The sequence below is a fragment of the Protopterus annectens genome, chromosome 2.part0 (assembly GCF_019279795.1).
Source record: "Protopterus annectens isolate FY-2018-M chromosome 2.part0, PAN1.0, whole genome shotgun sequence".
Taxonomy (NCBI): Eukaryota; Metazoa; Chordata; order Ceratodontiformes; family Protopteridae; genus Protopterus; species Protopterus annectens.
The window spans coordinates 249,237,478-249,258,434 of record NC_056728.1 but is presented as its reverse complement, the minus strand read 5'-3'; the positions used below and the strand labels follow the sequence as shown (position 1 = coordinate 249,258,434).

Below are 20,957 nucleotides of genomic sequence, written 5' to 3'. Positions count from 1 at the left end.
ATATATATATATATATATATATATATATATACAGTCCCAGTATATTCTAGATTAATTGTTAGCTCATGTTTATTTAATGGCTTGTAGGAATATACTATGGGTTCTATTGGTTGGAGGTTTATATAAATATGTATTTCATGATTGTTTTTGTATGTCCATTTATTCCACACTGAAGGCATTTTTTTTGCCGAAACCGGTCTGTCTAATAAAGTTTTTTATTTAGTACCTTATTTGGTGCTACATGTTCTATACTTTGAATCATTATAACTGCTGGCTAACTGTGTTTTCCATATGGTATTTTCTGGCCGTGCAGAACCTACGTGCACAGCATTATGTTTGGTTCCTTCTTCCATGACGTCAGGGGTATAAAACATGCAGCCGACGCCATTACATCAGTCTTTCTTGCTGTGCGGTGCCTGAAGCAGAAGCAGTTCGCAAGTGCTGGTCTGCCGACTCCTGAAATTTTCGTTTTTGAGTTTCAGATCCAAAGTCTTCAACTAAAAAGCTAAGTACCCCGTTGGGGAAACTTTTTCTTGCTCCTTACCGATGTCAGTAAAAGTTAATAATTGCATTACTTGTGGGAAGCAAATACCTCATAAAGATTTCCATTTGTATTGTATTCCTTGCCTAGGCCGTGACCACGACGTACCTTGCTGTTCGTTCAGTGCTTTATTTAATCAACACACTATCAAATGTCTGTACATTCTTGCTTCTAAATATTTTGGTTCACGCTTTAATTATCCAGAAATGTCATCGGTTAGCAATCCGACTACCGGAATACCTAAAAATGCAAAGAAAAAGGCAGAGAGAGGCTGTTGAGGTCCAACACCGCCGCCAACACTTCTCCTAAGCCAGTAGCCAGTTCGCCGGTACTCAGTGAGGCGCTTTCACAACCCCGCTACTTCTGATTCGCAGGCCTCTACTGAGACCCATTCGGAGTCCGGTATGCCACAAAATGCTTCAGTTATGGAACCCGCGGATGTCTCTACCTTGGATGGGTCCGGAGCCGTTGTGCAGGCACCAGCTTCTGAGTGTGTTTTCAGGCCTACAGATTTGTATATTAGACCGACGCCATCTTCAAAACTAAGGCCAAAATCTCGACCTATGTCTAAAAAACGACGCCTGGGCCACATGTGCAGGCCCCTATGCCTAAAAAATAAATGATCAAAATGGCTGAAGATTTAATTACTCTGATCAGGGGTAGCCAACCCCCCCCCCCCTTCTAAGAGGCCTAGGCAAGATATTGACTATGAATCTTCTGAACAGGATTTTATTTCTTCTGACTCTTCTAATGAACAGGAATTGTCTATACCTACTTATGAGGACTCTGATGCAGAAGATTCCATTCCTTCTGCTTCTCCCTCTGAGTATTTTTCTTTTGGGGAAACTTTACATACCTTAAGGGAACATTTCCACTGGGAAAGTCAGGATTTTTCTGAATCTAAAAAGAGACTTGGGGATTTTCTTCTTCTTCCTCAGCATAGGCCTTTGGCTATACCTCCTGTTCTAGACATTGTTGATGATGTTTATTCAGAATCTAGTATGGCTCCTGATTCTCTGCCTCCGGCTCCTTGTAAGCCAGACAAATACTACAGGATACCTGACTCCCACAAATTCATTTTCAAAAATCCTGTTGTGGATCCTGAAACCATTTCTCAGGGTCCCAAGGGCATTAAGGCTTCTTCTGCTAAAAATCCTACCCCTTCTGATAGAGATTCCAGGACGCTGGATAGATGGGGTAAGAAGGTTTACACTTCTGCAACCTTGGCAATCAGGGATTTAAACTGTCAATTTCATATGCTAAAATATCAGCAGCATATCATGGGACTGCTTAAACAGAAAATTATGTTGATTTCTGACTGGAAAATAAAGATTTACAGGATCTGTTGCATTCAGCTGAGCAAGTTGGAAAACATACTTTGCAATGTGGTTTTGATTCTTTGGAGGCCTCTTGCAGGGCTGCTGTAACTGGGTCTGTGCTAAGAAGGCATGCCTGGCTCAAAGAGCAAACTCTGCCTGATCATGTTAAAGCAAAATTGTTGGATGCTCCTTTACAACAGGACCGTCTCTTTGGTAATAAGGCTGAAGAAGTTCTAAAAAAGATGGAAGATGAAGCTAAATCTACGCAAGCTGTGAAAAATTTCTTACAAGTGCAGCCTCCAAGATTTAGTAGGCACTGGCCTACTAAGAACTGGTCCTTTTCAGTTCCTTCGAGAGCCACTCAAGTCAAACCCAGACATTCCAAAGGCACCAGGTTTCAGTCCCAAGGGACTTTCAGAACAAAACAATGGGGTGCCTCCTCTTCCAAATCTGGAAACAACAAGACACCTCACTATAGTAAGCAGTCTCAGTGACTTCCCTTTTCACTTACCAAGCACTTACGCCCCTTTGGGGGGAAAACTGGCTCTTCATGCAAAAAACTGGCAACTTATAACCCAGGACAAATGGGTTTTAAATATAGTATCCCAGGGATACAGATTTCATTTCCACACATTGCCAATTCCAAACGGATGGACAGACCTGCCCCCAAATCAATGGGCAGAGCCCCAGAAACAGGTTCTTTCCCTCATGAGCATGGGGGCTATTCAACTAGTACCAGAAGAGGAAAAGGGACAAGGTTTCTATTCAAGACTTTTCCTGGTACCCAGAAAAGACAAATCATGGTGTCCATTTCTGGACTTATCTACTCTAAACACCTTTCTGGACATCCCAAAATTCAAGATGCTGACTCTTCACCAGTTACTTCCTATGCTAGGCAAAGATGCCTGGTTGGCAACTCTAGATTTAAAAGAGGCTTACCTGCATGTCCCAATTAGGGAATCTTGTAGAAGATACCTCCGGTTCAAAGCAGGCTACTTGAATTACCAGTTCTCTGCACTGCCCTTTGGCTTATCTACTGCGTCCAGGGTCTTTACAAAGTGCCTGGCTCCAGTAATTGCATTTTGCAGGCAAAGAAATATTCATATATATATCCATACCTGGACGATTGTCTAATTCAGGCAGAAAACAAGGACATTCTTCTAAAACATCTGGCGTTTGTAAAAAGGGTTCTAACTTGTCTAGGGTACACTATATAAATGAAAAGAAATCACAACTGGTACCCTCTCAAAAAATTACATTCCTGGGTGCAAGCTTGAATACAACTGCCCAGATGGCTTTCCTTACACCAGAGAAGCAAATTCATTTGGTGACTTACTTCAAACAGGTGGCCACAAAAACCCTTCTTTCTGCAAGGCAAATACTGCAAGCCTTAGGGTTCATGGCCTCTTGCATTCTTCTAATTCCATATGCAAGACTGTATATGAGGAAACTTCAGTGGTATTTAAAAAGTCTATGGAGTCAGCATTGTCACAGCCTGGAAACAATGATTCCTATCATACCTTGCCTGTCTAGAGTTCCTATGGTGGACCGAGGCCTGCCACCAGAACAAGGGATTGCCATTCACACCACCCCCTGCTGCCCAAACCCTAACTACAGATGCATCAGACTGTGCATGGGGTGCTCATCTGGCAGGGGAAGTGCATTCAGGGAAAATGGAGCCCAAATCAAATGCACCTTCACATAAATCAAAAAGAAATGCTAGCTGTACAGAATGCACTGACAGCATTCAAGGACTGCCTTCATCCAGGACAATTACTGATAAAGACAGACAACACCAGGGTTATGTGGTACATAAACAAGCAGGGGGATACACGCTCCTACCCCCTTTGCAGACTAGCCATGGCATTGTGGAACACGGCCTTGAGCTAGCAAGTACAACTACAAGCTCAATTCCTGTCAGGAAAGCTGAATACACTAGCAGACGAACTAAACAGAAATCTCATGGACCCACACGAATGGAAACTGGAACCATGGATTTTCAACATGTTGACACACACTTGGGGGAGCCCAGACATAGATCTTTTTGCCTCACCCCAGAACCAGTTGGACAGATTTTGCACAAGAACTCATCACAAAAAAGCCTGGAAAGTGGATGCTCTGTCCTTCAGCTGAAAAAAACGATCAGTCTATGCCTTTCCCCCTCTGCCTCTGCTCTCCAAAGTTCTACTAAAAGTCAAACAGGACAAACTAAAAATGATTTTGATTGCTCCAGACTGGCCTTGCCAACACTGTTACCCACTCCTGCGCAGTGTGTCACACCTTTCACCGTGGCACCTGCCTCAGTCACTTTACTTACTGTCTCAGCAGAACAACCAAACTCTGCACACTCAGCTCCAAACTTTGAATCTTGCAGCGTGGCTAATCACCTAAATTCACCCTTAGCATCCCTCAGCAAACCTGTGATGGATGTCATTTTGGAGGCGAGAAGACCTAGTACTAGAAAATCTTATGCTGACAAATGGAAAAAAAAAATTCTGTGCCTGGAATCAGTCTCAAGGGATAAGCACAGCAGTGCCCAACATTCCTCAGATTTTGCAATACTTAACTGAGGTGCTTCACAAGGGCCTGTCCTTTTCTTCCATAAAAATCCATGCCTCAGCCATTTCAGCTCATTACAACACAGAACCTCCCCTCTTCTCTCATCCTCTGCTAAAGCAGTATCTCAGAGGGGCCAAAAACGTAAGATCACCCAGGAGAGCACCAACCCCTGCCTGGAACCTTAATTTTGTATTGGAGAAACTCACTCTCCCTCCTTTCGAGCCAGCTGCTACTGCAGACTTAACATTTTTCTCCTGGAAAACAGCTTTCCTTTTAGCAGTAACTTCAGCTAGAAGGATTTCCAAATTACAGGCTCTTGTGGCAGTGAAGCGTTTCATCATTTTTCATGCGAACAGGGTATCTCTCAGGACCAACCCATCCTTCATGCCTAAGGTGGTATCCAGTGTGGCTCTTAATCAGACCATTCATTTGCCAACTTTCTTTACCAATCCACAGAACAAGGGGGAGCGGATTCTGCATTCATTGGATGTACACAGACAACTTAGATTTTACTTAAACAGGACTAAATCTCAAAGAAAATCTGAACAACTGCTGGTAGCATTTGCAGCAGGGGCAGAGGGAAAGGCTATTTCAAAGCAAACCCTTTCCAAATGGATAAGCCATTGTATTCGTTTCTGCTATAAGCACCATGGAAAAACTATCCCCCAGAGTATCAGATCCCATTCTACCAGGGCTGCATCTACTTCAGCAGCCTTTGTCAGAGGTGTTTCTACCAGGGACATTCTAGAAGCTGCTACCTGGAGCTCGGTTCATACTTTCACCAAACATTACTATTTACCACTTTTCTCTAAATCCAGAGCTGGCTTTGCCACTGCTGTCCTGCAGGGCCTTATAGCTGGTCCTAATGCTGTATAATTCCCTCCACCCAGCCATAGCTTTGGGAATCTACCCAAATGTAATGACTGCAACAGTGAAACACGAAGAACATAGTACAGTTGTGTACACTTACCATAAATGTAGATGTTCGAGTGTATTCACTGTTGCAGTCCTCGTTACCCTCCCTCCAGCCCCCTATTTTTCACTGGCTATACCTCTGCTTTCTTTTACTATGCTTAAAAGCCCTTTTGGTCTATTTGCTTTTGGTTGGAGGTATATTTTTAATTTTATTTGCTCCCCATTTGGGGGGCATCTGACATCTGGGGCAAGAAAAACTGATGTAATGGTGTCGGCTGCATGTTTTATACCCCTGACAACTTGATGTCATGGAAGAAGGGACAGCAACCGACGCAGGACCCAAAACTTTGTTAATCAGGCCAACTGAGGGCAACCCGCCAGCAGATTACCCAAATGTAATGACTGCAACAGTGAATACACTCGAACATCTACATTTATGGTAAGTGTACACAACTGTACTTTTCTACCTGCTTTGTATTTTACATATGTGAGTGTCAGTTATATATTACTACATATCCTTGTATTATACTACTGTCTGTATAGCTGAGCTATGTTTTCTGTATTCATAGATTTGTAACAGCATAATGTTAAGTTGTCTATCTCGCCTTCATTCTTGCTGGATGGGTTCGGAGCCGAAACCTTATCTCCAACTCGGCCTTTTACTAAAGCTCGAGAGCTATTTACTGGCTCGAGGCCTCCCTTTATCCCACAATGCTAGGCATCAGATACCCAGATCTCGTTTGCCGCTTCAGCTATGAGGTTGCGTTTTTTACCGGCTCCAGGTCGTATAATTCTTATAGTCAGGATTGTTACAATTTTTAGATTGTTTGCTATTAGTTTAATCTAATCTTGTATCCCCTTTAGATCCCATTTAAAAAAAACTTTTTTTTCCTGTCATTACAGTTTCCCCCCTCCCCCTCCGTTCCCTGTTTAGGGTAGTGTTAGGCCTTTCTATACTTTTTATATATATTGTATTATATATTGTATTATATATACATAGATAATTATTGTTAGTGTAACTGTTAGTTATAGTGTTTTTTTTTTTGATATCCTTATTCTTATCTAGTGCGTGTGTGTGTGTACTGTTTTAGGGCACTAGTTAATTTTTTTCCTTGGTATCTCCTTGTAATGTCTAAAGATACCAAGTTTTCAGGTTTCAAGAAGTGTGACTCGTGACTCTTGTTCGGTCTGTCATGCCTTCAGTCTGAGAGTCCTGCAGGAGCATAGGAATAAGTTCATTTTGAGGGGCTTGTTGAAGCCAGAAGGATCGGGCCAAGCTTTCGTCGGGGAAATCCTTAAAGCCTGCCAAACCGTTGGCTCCCTGTTCGGAGCCGAAGCCGAGCGTAGCTTCTGCTTCCTCGTCGGTTCCGGCCGGAACCGACACTTCGAGGCCTCAGTCGGCTCCGACTCTACTATCGGAACCTTCTCTGAGTCAAAAGCTTTAGAGGTCTCCCTCCTTAGAGTCCGTTCGCTCGGCTCCCAGGTCCCCATTACTACAGTCGGAGCGGAGCCATAGAGCCCATTCCTCTCGGTCCTCCAGGTTATCGGATCATGACTTAGAGAGGGTGGTCAATAGGCTCCTAAAGTCACAGGCACTGGACAAAATATTGACTAGCCCTCCTCAACAGGCTGTGGCTATCCCTGTTGCTTCAACTATTCCTCCTCCGACCCTACCAGCGTGTTCGGAGCCGGAGCTCGTTGGGGCTCGAATCGTCGGAACGTCGGATCCGATACCACACCTTTCGGCTCCCTCGTCGGCTCCGATCTCTTCATTGGTTCCGTCCTTGGAGGGATCCAGGCACCAAGACTCCCTCGTCGGCTCCGAGGGGGCGAGTGGCGTCGGACCCTTGTCCGACCCCGTTCTCCCTCTCGGGGCCTCGGCGCAGGTGAGCTCGGCCCCGACATCGGCCTCAGAGCCGTCCCTCTCGGTGCCGGAAGGGGTTCACGTCTCTTCGGAGCGGGGACCATCTTCTATGCCTGATAGGGGTGACTTTGAGGTCATGAGGAGCGTGCTGACTCTAGTGTCGGCTCCATGATTGACCCCTTCAGCTCCTCCCCCATGGTGCCTGCGTCGGTCTCTGTCCACTCTCCTGACCCCAAGCGTGGAGAACAGGCACTCCAGGTAGCCCCATTGGGGGTATCTTCCTCTTCCGAGGCCTCCCCTGATCATTCAGAAGAGCCCCCTTGGAAGAGAAAATGTAAGAGGAAACCTGTTGACTCCCCCGAGTCAGTCACCTCGGACACCGACTTGGAGGATTCGGAAGGGTCCCCAAGGTCCCCCTCTGAGGATGTCGGTGTACCTGGACGCATTTGGTTCTCGCCCTTCCACCTCCTGGGTGTCTCCGCCTTTCGACCCACTCATGGAAGTGGTGGCTCGAAAGGCATGGATGGCCCCGGACACAGTGGAACCAACTCCCCGCAGGCCCACAAAATTCATCACAGCCCCGTCCGATGAACAGTTTCTTACGAAGGGTGTCCCTGTTGATGCCATGGTGGTTGCAGCAGCCACTAAGAAGGAGCTGGCTGGCCCTTCTGTGCCTGTCCATCCACCTAATAAAGAATCTAGGACAATGGACAGGTACGGGAAGCGGATATTTTTTTCAGCGACTTTTTCTATGCAGTCGCTGAGCTATCTGTGCCATTTCACCCGCCTTCAAAGGGATCTCCTTAAGGAACTGGGTGATACCCTTCAGGATCCATCTGCTGCGGGGTCTCAGGAAAAGATCAACTCCCAGCTGGCAACCCTTAACTTTATAGTTAACTCCTCCATGCGGCTCATTTCTTATGCAGCCGATGGGGCGAGTAGGGCCGCAGGCACAGGTGTGGCTTTGAGAAGACATGCCTGGATGCGGTTATGTAACTTTGCTGACCCCTTTTAAGGCATCCTTCACCAATACCCCCTTCAATGGTTCGGCTTTGTTTGGACCACAGGTGAAGGATACACTTACCAGGTGTGAGCAGGAAGGCAAGACTCTCTCTGCTGTGGGAGTCCGTTTTTCTACTCCCTCTAGACCATACCCTAAAGGTCAGAAGAGTGAAAAACTGTGGTTTCGCAAACCCCAGGGAGTCGTGCCTGACACACGTGGTGAGTTTCCCTCCAGAAGCAGAGGAGGGAACAACAATAGACGCCGCCCGAGGGGCAGAGGGGGTCTGCAAAATCAGGGTAGCAGTGAATCCTTCTCTGACAAACCCTTTCAGCACCCCTGAGGGACTGCCCGACTGTCCACCTTCGGAGGCAGTCGGGGGTAGATTGTCACTGTACCCTGAAGCCTGGCGACTCCTCACACAAGACAAATGGGTACAGTCGATCATATCCGAGGGTTACAAAATCCCCTTTGTCCACACCCCCGTACAAACAAACAAGTCCCTTCCAGATGTTCCACCCGGTCTAAGGGAACAAGCAGTTCTAGAAATTTCAAAACTTCTAGATAAAAGAGCCATCCAATCAGTCCCAGCAGACCAGCAAGGATCCGGGATTTACTCCAAGTTCTTTTTGGTACCAAAAAAGACAGGGAACTGGAGACCCATTTTGGATCTCAGCAGGTTAAACAAATCTGTTCAAAGAACAAAGTTCCAGATGGTCACGCTTCAGTCCATTCTACCCTTTTTGGGTCAGGACAATTGGATGTGCTCTATAGACCTTCAGGATGCGTACTACCATATCAAAATGGACAGACGCTCCAGAAGGTTTCTCCGCTTCCGGCTGGGAGCCAGTCACTATCAATTCAGAGCCCTGCCCTTTGGTCTCACCACAGCCCCCAGGGTGTTCACCAAATGCATGGCAGTGGTTACGGCTCTCCTGAGACGGCGAGGATTCCAGGTGTTTCCATATTTAGATGACTGGCTCCTAACTGCTTCCACCAGGCATCAGCTAATCCGAGCCAGGGATTATACCATACAAACTTGCTCCGAGCTAGTTATCTCTATAAACTACGAAAAGTATGCATTGTCGCCTTGTCAATCTATAACCTTTATAGGCGCCATTCTAAATACAAAAGAACTGTTGGCAAAACTTCCATTAGAAAGAGTATTAGACATACGCCGACATGTTCAAACATTACTACAGTGCAAAAGAATTCAGGCCAGATGAAAACCTTGGGTCTCATGGCAGCAGCAATCACATTACTTCACTTGGCTCAATTTCACATGCGGATTCTTCAATGGATGCTTTTTACCCAATGGTCTTTCCAACAGCTCCCGATGTCTCACAACATAATAATCACCCAATCATGCAAAGACCATCTCTCTTGGTGGATGGTCTCCCCTCAACTTTTTCAGGGCAGACCGTTTGTCCTTCTTCCTCCGGTTGCCACAGTGACGACGGATGCCTCCCTGATCGGGTGGGGGGGGGGGGGCATTTTCAGGGCAGGACTGACCAGGGCACTTGGCAACCCCTAGAGTACCACCTGCACATAAATGTCTTGGAGATGAGAGAGGTACTTTTAGCGTTGCGAGCTCTTCAGGACTCTCTACCTACTGGGACTATTGCAGTTCACACAGACAATATGTTGGTAGTCTGGTACATTAACAAGTAGGGCGGAACCAGGTCCTATCCCTTATGTCGAGAAGCACTCAGACTTTGGCAGTGGGCGATCTCCTCTCAACGGTTTATGATAGCAATGCACATCCCCGGGAAATCCAACGTCATAGCGGGCAGGCTAAGCAGAGCAATTCTCATGCCTCACGAGTGGTCTCTCAATCTGTCAGTAGCGGAAAAAATGTTCCGCAGATGGGGTCAACCTTGCTGCAACTTTTTTGCAACCCCTCTCAACAGCAAGTGCAGCGACTTCCTCACTCTCTTTCCCCTCCCAGGCCATTCCCCCAGAGACACTGTAGTTCACGATTGGCCCCGGGGTCTTCTCTATGCATTCCTTCCCTTTCCCTTAAGTCCAAAACTGATTCAAAAAGCGACAGCTTTGGGATCCAGGATGATCCTCATTGCTCCTTACTGGCCTCGACAAATTTGGTTCCCATTCCTGCATCATCACCTGCTGGAGCAGCCCTGGAATCTGGACCCAGTGCCAGACCTCTTGATCCATCAGTCGAGCGAGCTGCACCAATCCCTTCGCTCTCTCAACCTCACAGCTTGGTTGCTCCACTGCCAACCTTAGCCAGGCTTCCACATATTTCTCAGTCAGTGCATGAAATCATACTTTCTTCGCATAAGTCTTCTACCAGGAAGACTTATGCGAGTAAGTGGAAACGTTTTTCCCTCTGGGCAGAGGCCAGGAATATAGACCCCTTTACCACCCCTGTCCATAACGTGTTGGATTTTTTGGCGGCCCTTTTTCGAGCAGGTTCCTCGTCTGCCACCATTAGGGTCCAATTGGCTGCTGTTGCTAATTTTCATGTTGGTCTGTCAGAGTCCAGTATCATGTCCCACAAACTGTGTAAGGCCTTTCTTAAGGGGACTATTTTACTTAGACCCCGATTAAAGATCCCCTTCCTCCATGGGATTTGAACTTGATATTAGTTTCATTGATTCTCCCTCCTTTTGAACCTGCGGCTTCTTGTTCCTTAAAGTTACTCTCCTGGAAGACTCTCTTCTTAGTTGCCATCACCTCAGCCAGAAGAGTATTGGAACTTCAAGCCCTTTGTATTTGCCCTCCTTATCTTATTTTTCACAAAGATAGAGTTTCACTCAGGACTAATCCTTCCTTTTTACCCAAAATACCCTCGGAGACAAATCTCAATCAGGCTATTGATCTTCCTGTCTTTTTTCCCAATTATTCAAACAGAGCTGAACAAAAGTTACACTATTTGGATGTTCACAGGCAATTACGCTTTTATTTGGATAGGACCAAGCAGACAAGAAAATCAGATCAACTCTTCCTGTCCTATGCTGGGGGAAAGCAGGGCCTGCCAGTTTCTAAGGTAACCTTGTCCAGGTGGTTGGCCTCTATTATTACCTTGATCTACTAACTGAGACCTAAGGAACTCCCTACAAAACCAAAAGCTCATTCCACCAGAGCATTGGCTATGTCGGTAGCTTTTCAGGCTAGACTTCCAATGGAATCTATTTGTGCTGCAGCCACATGGGCCACTCCTCATACCTTCATTTCACATTACAAGCTGGATGTGGCCTCCAAGAGTCGAGGTGATTTTGGTTCCACTGTGCTCAAGAGTCTGTATTGGATGAGCAACCCAGGGCTAAGGTACTAGGGACGCTGTCCCATCCAGCAAGAATAAAGGCAAGATAGACAACTTAACATTAAGAAGTTATGTACCTACCATAACGTTCCATGTTAGTTGTCTTCATCTCACCTTCTTTCTTGCGTCCCACCCTCCATCCCCCTAGCCTGGTCAGGACAGAGAGGAATCTCTTTTTGAGGCCTTCTTCCTATGGTTGACTCCTTCTTAGGTTACGTCCTCCTCTGCTTGTAGCACTGTAGGTAAACCTTGTGGTGGGAATTGGTGTTTGTTCCTTGGTGTTAGCTCTACCTAACGAGATCTGGGTATCTGACGCCTAGCATTGTGGGATAAGGGGAGGCCTTGAGCCGGTAAATAGCTCTCGAGCTTTAGTAAAAGGCAGAGTTGGAGCCGAGGTTCAGCTCCGAACCCATCCAGCAAGAAAGAAGGCGAGATGAAGACAACTAACATGGAGCGTTATGGTAGGTACATAACTTCTTATTCTAATATGACATAGTACTTTTGACATCTGTACCATTTAGGGTTGCCACCTTTTCAAATGCCCAAAGTGGGACATTTTTGGTACAAACATCAGATTTTGCAGGGCGAAACCTACCCACAGCCAGTACAAAGGACAGAAATTCACTTTTTTGCCTAAATAAAAGCTTATTTTTGTAGCATTTTACTTGCTTATTCTGTTTCTTATAATATTTAGACGTTTCAGATGCAGAATAACTATTTTATACAACTATTACATAAAATATAGGAAATAATTTTGTCCTAAAATCTCAGGACATTTGCCATTTTTTCTTTGCAGAAAACAACTGCCCAAAGAGGGACTGTCCCTCGCAAAGTGGGAGAGGTGGTAATTTGTTTTGTTTGAACTTTGTATTTGCCTATTTTACATGGGTCTTGGCTGAAAAGGGACCTTGGACCAGTCTACCTACACAGTTAATAAATGTTTAACTTTATTTGTAATGTTGAACCTATAATTGCAGTATTTTTTCACAGTTGTAGTTTCCTAGTTTCCCTAAGAGCAGTGCTATATTTTTTTTATTCCATTAATTTGGCTAAATGCATTGCTAGTACTTGGTTTATGTAGTTTTTCTAATAAATGTCCCTATTTCAGTATTTAGTGTGGACTACTGCGATGAACTTGACGTTTTAGTCAGTGGCTCTGCAGACAAGACTGTGAAGGTGTGGGCATTATCCACAGGGACCTGGGTCAATACTCTTACAGGACATACAGAATGGGTTACTAAGGTAGGACATATGCTGTTTGTTGATTTATGTCGAATTTGATGAAATAAAGTACCTTAACTTGAGAATATTCTCATTTATCATTAAATCATGCCAATTTTATATTGAATAAACAAGATTTAAAACTAAACCCTAAAGTGTAGCTGAATTTCAGCAGAAGTAAAGATTGTAGATCTGTGAATTAATTACATCTCCTGAAGTAGCTCATAGTCATGTTATTTTTGAACTAAAACTTCATCATGTTCCAGTGCCTTCTTAGCGGGCTTTAGGAGAGGAAAAAAAGAAAAAACTGATAACCAACCAGCAGGTGTTATGTTGATATTTTAAACATGAATTATGGATTTTAAAATATTTTGTAAAAAAAGGACCTACTACAGTGGATTGTCACATCTTATCCAAAGTATCTTGCGTACCTCTTCAAAACTTGTCTTGTCTCATGTCCACTTTGGCCTACCACTGCACTCCTAAACCCATGTTAAGAAATGGATTCACCAGACTGGTGTTTTTTTTTTTTCCCAGTCATTGTCACGGTTGCATTCTCTTCCTGGCAGCCATTGTAAGAAAATGTCCACATTTATTAACAGTAAGTGCTCTTAGGCAGCCTCATCATGTTCTGATTAAATTACTGTGGAGCTTTTCTCCCCGGGCCTCCGCTGAAAATGGACCAACGTCCAGTCGGACACTCCCGGTCAACAAATTTAAATAAATAAAATAAATAAATAAATTTGAGACTTTTTTTGAAAGATCATATCCTGTCTGTCTTCTTGAGGCCTGGAGAAATATGCAAAAAGAGGAGTTGTGTTTTCTTTTGACAATACTTTTTTCAGTTAAGACTCATCCAGAGCTAGCTCAATTATTGTCAGTAATTCACAAGTACCATCTAAGGAAGTTAAAATTTGGGATGTTGTACCCTGCTTTTGCAACTTTTTTTTTCCCTGCAAGTGGCTAAGCCTTTCACAGATTCACAAGATGTGTTAAAATGAATGTCAGTCCCCTGTGTGATTCAGAAGATGGAGGTTGAAACACTATTAAACAAAATTTTGAAGATGTGGATGTTGCATGAGTTAACAAGAACAAAACTGCAGGGTGATCAGTTAGCTATGAACAGTTTTCAAATGTTGGAGGCAGCAGAGGAAAAAGTGTGCTTTCACCACAGGAAAATATGTACAAAGGAATGTAGTTTGTAGGTTCTACCCATCTTTTTTTGGAACTAAATTTGTATGACAAGTTAGTTTAATTACCTTTTATGTTCTGTTTAGAGTATGTAAGCATATAGTGAGTAGAACTGCAATTTATCTTTTGTGTTTTTTGAATTGAATGAATAGAACATACAGGTATTATTAAAAGGTAGTATATGATGTAGCTTACATAGTGGAGGAGTCCTGCAATAGTTCCATAAAGTCGTTGCTATATCAAGGTGACCATTTTGTTTCAGGACCTAAACTGGGACACTTGAGGGCCACCACTGTAAGCCAGGTCTGCAATCCCATTCTCCCTGCCCCCATGGGAGTGGAGATAAGGCAGCCATGTCATCTCGCACCAGGGCAGGCAGGTCGGCCTCCCATCCTTCACTAGGCACTGTAGGGATGCCACTCTGTGAATAGCACCACCCAGGAGGCAAGAGGCCACATGCCAGGAGGCTTGAAGCGATGCACATTTGTCGGCGCCTAGCACCATGGGGGTGAGAGACTGAGGTATGCCACAAAAAGTGCATAGATGGGAGGACTCAGGGCCATCTCTCCTGCGAGTTTGAAAGCCCTAGGTGCAAGGCAAAGTGGAGAACCGGTGTCACGGAAGTCTGGATGAGGAACTGTCTGAGGCTTTGAGGCCCAGCAGAGTTCCATGAGGATGGGAAGATCCCCTGAGAGGCTCCAAGAGCACGCATGACACTGCATGATTTTGGCAGCAATTAGGAGATATGTAACACTGGAAAAGAGCTCTCCTTCCTGGGTAGAAGTGGAACCCCAGAGGGAGTCAGTCCCGATGGAAGTCTGGAAGGGAGAGCGAGAGGTGGAAAGCGACTGGTACAGGAAGCTCTCGCCTGGGTGAGGCTGTATGGACCATGCCCCTTCTGGGACGGAAGTCTGGAAGGGGGAGAGAGGCAGGGCTGGGTGAACTTCTGCCTGGGTGAGGGGGGTCAGGCAGAGCTCCACACAACAGAAGTCCTTAAGGGAGAGCTAGGGTGGACAGCAGCGCGGCCTGGAGAGCTCCTGCCTGGGTGAGCGCGGTCAGGCATAGCTCCCCATGATGGAAGTCCTTAGTGGTGGGGCCTGGAGAGCTTCTGACTGGGTGAGTGGGGTCAGTCAGAGCTCCCCATGATGGAAGTCCTTGAGGAAGCACCAGGGTGGATGGCAGAAGTGCCTGGAGAGCTCCTGCTGGGGCGAAGGCATCCATCTTCACCGCATAACCGACAGCATCCTTGAAAAATCTCAAAGTCCCCAGAGCTGCTGTGGATGGGAAAGCAGGGGGACTCTGAAGCCTTCAATAGAGAGGATCTGCCCCTCAGCGGCTGAGGGGAGTTCCGGAGGAGCGGACGTGATTGGAGGGAAGCCCCCTGAGAGGGTCCGAAGGTATGAGCAATCCGGCACGATTTGGCAGCCTGCAGAAGTCATGCAGGTGGCAGAGTCCCCTGACATGGGGGGCTGTGGCTGGGGAAGATCTCTTGGCCAGGTCAAAGGGGAGGGCTGTAGGGTTTGGCCCTGACAGAAGTCAGTATGGGAGTGCCAGGCAGATGGGTGTAGGGCTCTGAGAACTCCTGCTTGGGTGAGTGGGGTTAAGTAGAACCACCTCACGATGGAAGTCCTTGAGGGAGTGACTGACTGATGGCGGCAGGGCCTGGAAGGCTCCTGTCAAGGGCGAAGGCATCCAACCTTACCCCATACCCAACAGCATCCTTGTAAAATCGCAAAATTCCCAGAGCTGCTTAGGATGGGAAAGCAGGGGGACTGCCCCCCCTAGGAAGCCAAGTCACCATTCAAACTGAGCTGTCTAAACTGGGATGTTTGGGATTCTGGGACAGAGACTTCCAAACTGGGAATGTCCTAGAAAAACTGGGACCGTTGGTCACCTTGTGTTATATGTGCTCCCAGTGTATGCCTTTGTTTGAGTTGCAGACTAGTTAAGAATTGGTAGCCGTGGAACATGTTGGTACTGTTCTTCTGTGAAACCATCATACTGAATTACTGTACTGCTTTAAGATGTATGGGGTCTCTATGCATGTCTTCTGGAAACGCATGTGAAATATTTCCTGTGCTTAGGGGAATGGCAATTATTGGCATGTATCTTTTCTAGTTTAAGAAATGCTCTGGGATAATGCGTGTATTGAACATTATCAGTGTTCAAATATAAATATATGACTATGGAATTAAGGAGATCCAACTGATGGGTCACTTTCATGCTGTTATTGTTGGATAGCATATTTGGTGTAGTCATTGTTTAAAATGCATGCTTGTTTAAAAGCATTTTAGAGGTGCCAGGTTGCTGTGTAATTGGATACTGAATGAGAAATTTTGGCCTATATCTCTTTGTGGAATGTTTTGCTAGGTTTCTTTGTTCATGGTGGTAGCAGTTAAGGTTTCCTTTCCTAGCTTATTGAACTGCTCAGCTGCCACTGCCTATCTCTTCTTCTCAGTCTCTATAGATGTAGCTGTACAGCTGTTTTTGTTCAAGAATAGTGTTAATGTAATGTACATTATTTTAGTCCGACAGTTGTAATCCTTCTATGTAGGATGAAGAGTGACAGTATAAGTAGGACAGTTTACTGCTGCTATTTAAGTAATCAGGCTACTTCAGAAATGGACTACAAGCTATGCACTCTGTATATGTTATTGTAGGGTTTCTTATGAAGGTCTTTTTGCTGCTTAACTGCAGCTAGTGTTTTTCGAAAAAGATCAAAACGAGAAGTGACCAGGGAACAGGTGGGGGTTGAAGATACCTTGCAAATGTCCTTCCAGCTCACTGTAGCAATTTTTTTTTATATAAGGGATCTCCTGCAAAAGGTAGCCCAATGTCCGACAAGTATACCAAAGCGTTTGGAATTTATAAACATCTTACATCACACACATGCTTCCTGCTGATGGCATAGGGCGTAAAGGTGATGTACGGACATACATGCCTCAGAACTATTTTGCCTCTAGTCTGAACACCATTGTTGAATGCTCCTTCTGTGCTGGTTACCGAGCCTTGTTTCAGGTAAGTGCCCCATTGGGGTTTCTTCTTATTTCCTCCTAATTTTTATTTTGGTGTGTTTACATGTCATCCAGAAAGGGAAAATGTCAGTGTGAGAGACAAATTACCCATAAAGACTGTCATGAGCAGTGTCTCTTTTGTTTGGGTGCTTCTCATAACCATAGACAGTGTTTTATTTGCCAAGACCGTATGTAGTCATCTGTCCTCATTGTCGATTTACCTAGAGAACCAGTGTCTAAAGGGATTTATATCATATAATCGAAAGTTGACAATGTTGAATGCTGTAAAGAGCGAAAATGCCAGAACTCGAACCCCTTATTATGGGGGTGCCCCCCACACCCCCCGCTAAATATATATATTCCAACTCTGAGATCACATTACAGTGAGGAAAAGGCAAATATTCCGATCTTCACTGTACTGCAATCTCAGTAACAAAACTTCGAGTTCCAGCATTTTCGCTCTTTAGAGCGTTCTACAGTGTCAACTTTCGATTATATGATATAGACCCGTCTAAAGTTGTTGATGCAAGGCTCTATAGTGAAGTCTTCCCATCCCGAAAGTCAGCTACCTGCCAAGAAAAAGGAAACTCTGGTCTGATCTGGCTGCTGTCCCACCTCCCCTGGATGTCTATCTTGAGGCTGGTGAAAGCCCAAAGGATCATCCTGTTGTTTCGGAATCCTCTGCCATGACCCTGTCAGAGTTTGGCATGGATCTGACTTCTCAAACGTCCTCTGAGACTTTACAAAGATCCACTCCAGACATTCAAGGGGAAACTTTGGTGATCTGAGGGACTTAGGGGGATACCACAAATTCTAGTTAGGGAGGTGATTCCTACTATGTTGATTGAGTGTTGGCAAAGTCTGAACCTCCTAGGGTTTTTTGTGAAGATGTCCCTCAAAAGAAAAAACAAATAACTAAGCATATTTCCCCTTCTGTTAAAGATTCGCAATGCAAATGGCAGGATTTTATGCAGGTGTTATTCAATACCTTACTGGCCTTATAGTGAAACGTTCTTCATACATTGGATATATGTAGATAGCTCAGATATTGTTTGGACTGAAACCATTCGCAAATCTGAGCAACTTTTTGTTTCCTTTCATCCCAGGTCTTTTGGTTTAGCAGTTTCTAAACAAACCATATTCTACTGGATCTCTAAGGCCATTTTTTTCTGTTAGTCCTTTCATGGTAAATGTCTTTCTACCAGCGCTGTTGCTTCCTCTAGAGCTTTTTTCAAAGGACTAATTCCATCCTTAAGGTGGCTGCTTGGGCTTCTGTCCATACCTTCACTGTACATTGCAAGTTGGTTCTAGTTTCCAGAGCAAGGGCTGGTTTTGCCAGAGCTATCCTGCATGGGTTTCTAGAGGGCATGTCTGTGCCTTCCTCCTCCCAAGTTTCCACTTGAACTCTTATACTCTCCCTTATGTAAAGAATACTGCAATAGTGATATGGACTTATTTCCGTCTTACAGGAGCCATTTTGCTCAGAACGCTAAGAATTGTTTGGTTAAATTGCAGTGTTGCCATGTCAAGAGGAAGGTATTTAAAGAGATTCCAGTTGCACAGTTTTAAAGCTACTGCATCAGTATTTTTACTCAAATTGTGTTGTATTACGCATGTTGTTAAACTGTTACATGGTGCACATGTTGAAGTTCCCTAGGGACTTAAATGATGAAACCATTAGGGTTTCCTTACTATGACCTCAAAACCATATTTCAGTCCCAGCTGTCAACCCTTGGTTCAGTAGTTAACCAGACTATGTGCTTTACATGCGGCTCTTTGGATGGTTTAGCTAGGGCAGCAGACAGTAACCTGGTGTCTAATCACCACACCTAGCTGTGTCTCAAGTAGTTCACCAAATACACCAAGGCTGTTTTTAGAATGTCATTTGATAGACCCTTGCTGCTTGAACTTGTAGTAAAAGCTCTCTACATACCCACAGGAAAAAAACACAGTAACAAACTTTGAGGAAACCTTAACTAGTGGATACTAAACAGAGGGGGTCTTTCTGGAGATGGTCCATTGTGGGGGTACTTCACAAATGGATCTTTTTGTTGTCATACACAACAGAGAGCTCATGGTGTTTTGTTCATGACTACCATGCCCTCAAGCTTGGAGGACAGACTACATGTCCTTTCATTGGAAAAAGACATAACTATGCTTTCCCCTCCACTCCCTTTGATTCCCAAAGCCCTTTTAAAATCAAGAACAAAAAAAACCAGAAATCTTGTTGACTTCTGTTTGCCCAGACAGCATTGCTTCTCGCTTCTCTTTCATTTAACCAGGGGCAGTCATCTCAAGTTACACATAGAATGGACTTGATTAGATAAAACAACGGTTCTCTAATTCACCCTGGTCTACAGACTTTGAACCGAACTCTTTCAGTGATATAATTTTAATTTGTTTTAGGCACCAGTTTTCAAGGATGTGCTTAACGCTTTACAGGAGGCTGGAAAACCAAATACAAAGGCATCTTATATCTCCAAATGGAAAAGATTTTTTTAGTGCCAAAAACAGAATCAGGACCCTTATCAACTAGGTATTCCTAGTATTCTGGCTTATTTGTGCAAGTTTTTCAGTGCTAGGCTGACATTCTGTTTGTTTTTAGAACACATCTGTCAGCCATCTCTGCCTTTCTACCTCTGGATCCACCACTTTCATCTCGATTTGAGGTCAAACAGTTTTTGAAGGGCATCCCACATATTAGATGACCACCAAGGGCTATTACTCCTTCCTAGGACTTGAACTATGTCCTGCAAAAGCTTACCTTGTTTTCTTTTGAGCCTGCTGCTTCTGCTTTTCTTAAGTTTTGTACTTGGGGAAAACAGTGCTGTTGGTGGCTTTGACTTCTGCTAAACTGGTTTCAGAGTTGCAACTATTGATTATTTTTCCTTTTTTCATCTTTCATAAAGAAATGCTTAAGATGGTTAATGAGCTGTCATTTCTCTGCTCAGAATAAAGGCAAGAGGGATTCTACTTTCCGTGGATGTGCATAGACAGCTAAGCTTTTATTTGGACAAAATCAATTATTTCAGGAAGTTGGATCAGCTTTTTGTTTCCTTCCATGACAAAACCTTGGGTGCTCCTGTTTCTAAAGCTATTTTTAATTGGATGTCCAAGGCTATCTCTTTCTGTTATTCCTTTCATGGTTTGCAGTTTCTAGTTCCAGTTTAAACAAATTTTATTACAGCTGCTTGTTCCTCAAAGGCTTTCTTCATGGGTTTGGATTCTAGACCTGTTCTTGAAGCAGCTACTTGTTCTTTTCACACCTTCACTATTAGAAGATTGATGTTTTCTCTAGAACTAGAGCAGGTTTTGCTAGGTTAGTATTGCTAGGTCTTTTGGACCACAGTCCTCTTCAGGTTTCCCTCCTGCCCTTCTTAGACAGGTTTGGGAATCTCCAATTTGTTAGTAATACTGCTGCCGTGATCATGGAAGGACATAGTTCAGTAGTATGAGAACTTATCATTACAGTAGATATGCCACTGATCGCTGTTGCAGTATTACATCCCTCTCTTTCCCCCTTTTATCTTCCATTTTGTTGGGTCAAGGTAGGTTCCTTGTTTTTTGTACCTCTCTTTTGACTTGTACATATGTATATAGTTTCCTCTCTCTCTGCTTCAGTTCCATTGTACATATGTATACAGTTGCCTTTATTTCTGCTATAATTCCATGTCTGGGGCAAGAAAGTCATGAGATACTTTGCATCTGCACTTCCATTATGCATCTCTGGGTCTGTTGGGCTAAGATCATATGTTGGGCAAACTGCACAAGGGGATGACCCCCAGGGTTTGTTATGCTGGCTGGATGTATGACCGTTGTTGACAGCATATATGATCAGTTAACAATACTGCAATAACAATCAGTCAAACATCTACGGTTATAATAAGTTCTTACATAAGTGTACTTTTTATGTCTCCATTTGCTGGTTCTCGTGTAATAACTGTTTTACACTGACTGCATTAAGAGGAAAGACTAGTTCAAATAATTTGCTTTTGGTAGGAAACCAAATTGCTTGACAGACTTTGCTTCAGTGTTGTCTAAGTGCAT

At 44.4% G+C, this 20,957-nt stretch overlaps 1 protein-coding gene across 2 annotated transcripts in view; it reads left to right on the top strand.

The window, feature by feature from the left end:
- FBXW2 (F-box and WD repeat domain containing 2) overlaps nucleotides 1–20,957 on the top strand; it is a 513,384-nt gene that overhangs the window by 266,174 nt on the left and 226,253 nt on the right. For both annotated transcript variants that reach the window (XM_044060728.1, XM_044060727.1), the window contains exon 4: nucleotides 12,593–12,726. In XM_044060728.1, the coding sequence (XP_043916663.1) occupies nucleotides 12,593–12,726 (134 nt within the window). The remainder of the gene's footprint in view (nucleotides 1–12,592; nucleotides 12,727–20,957) is intronic.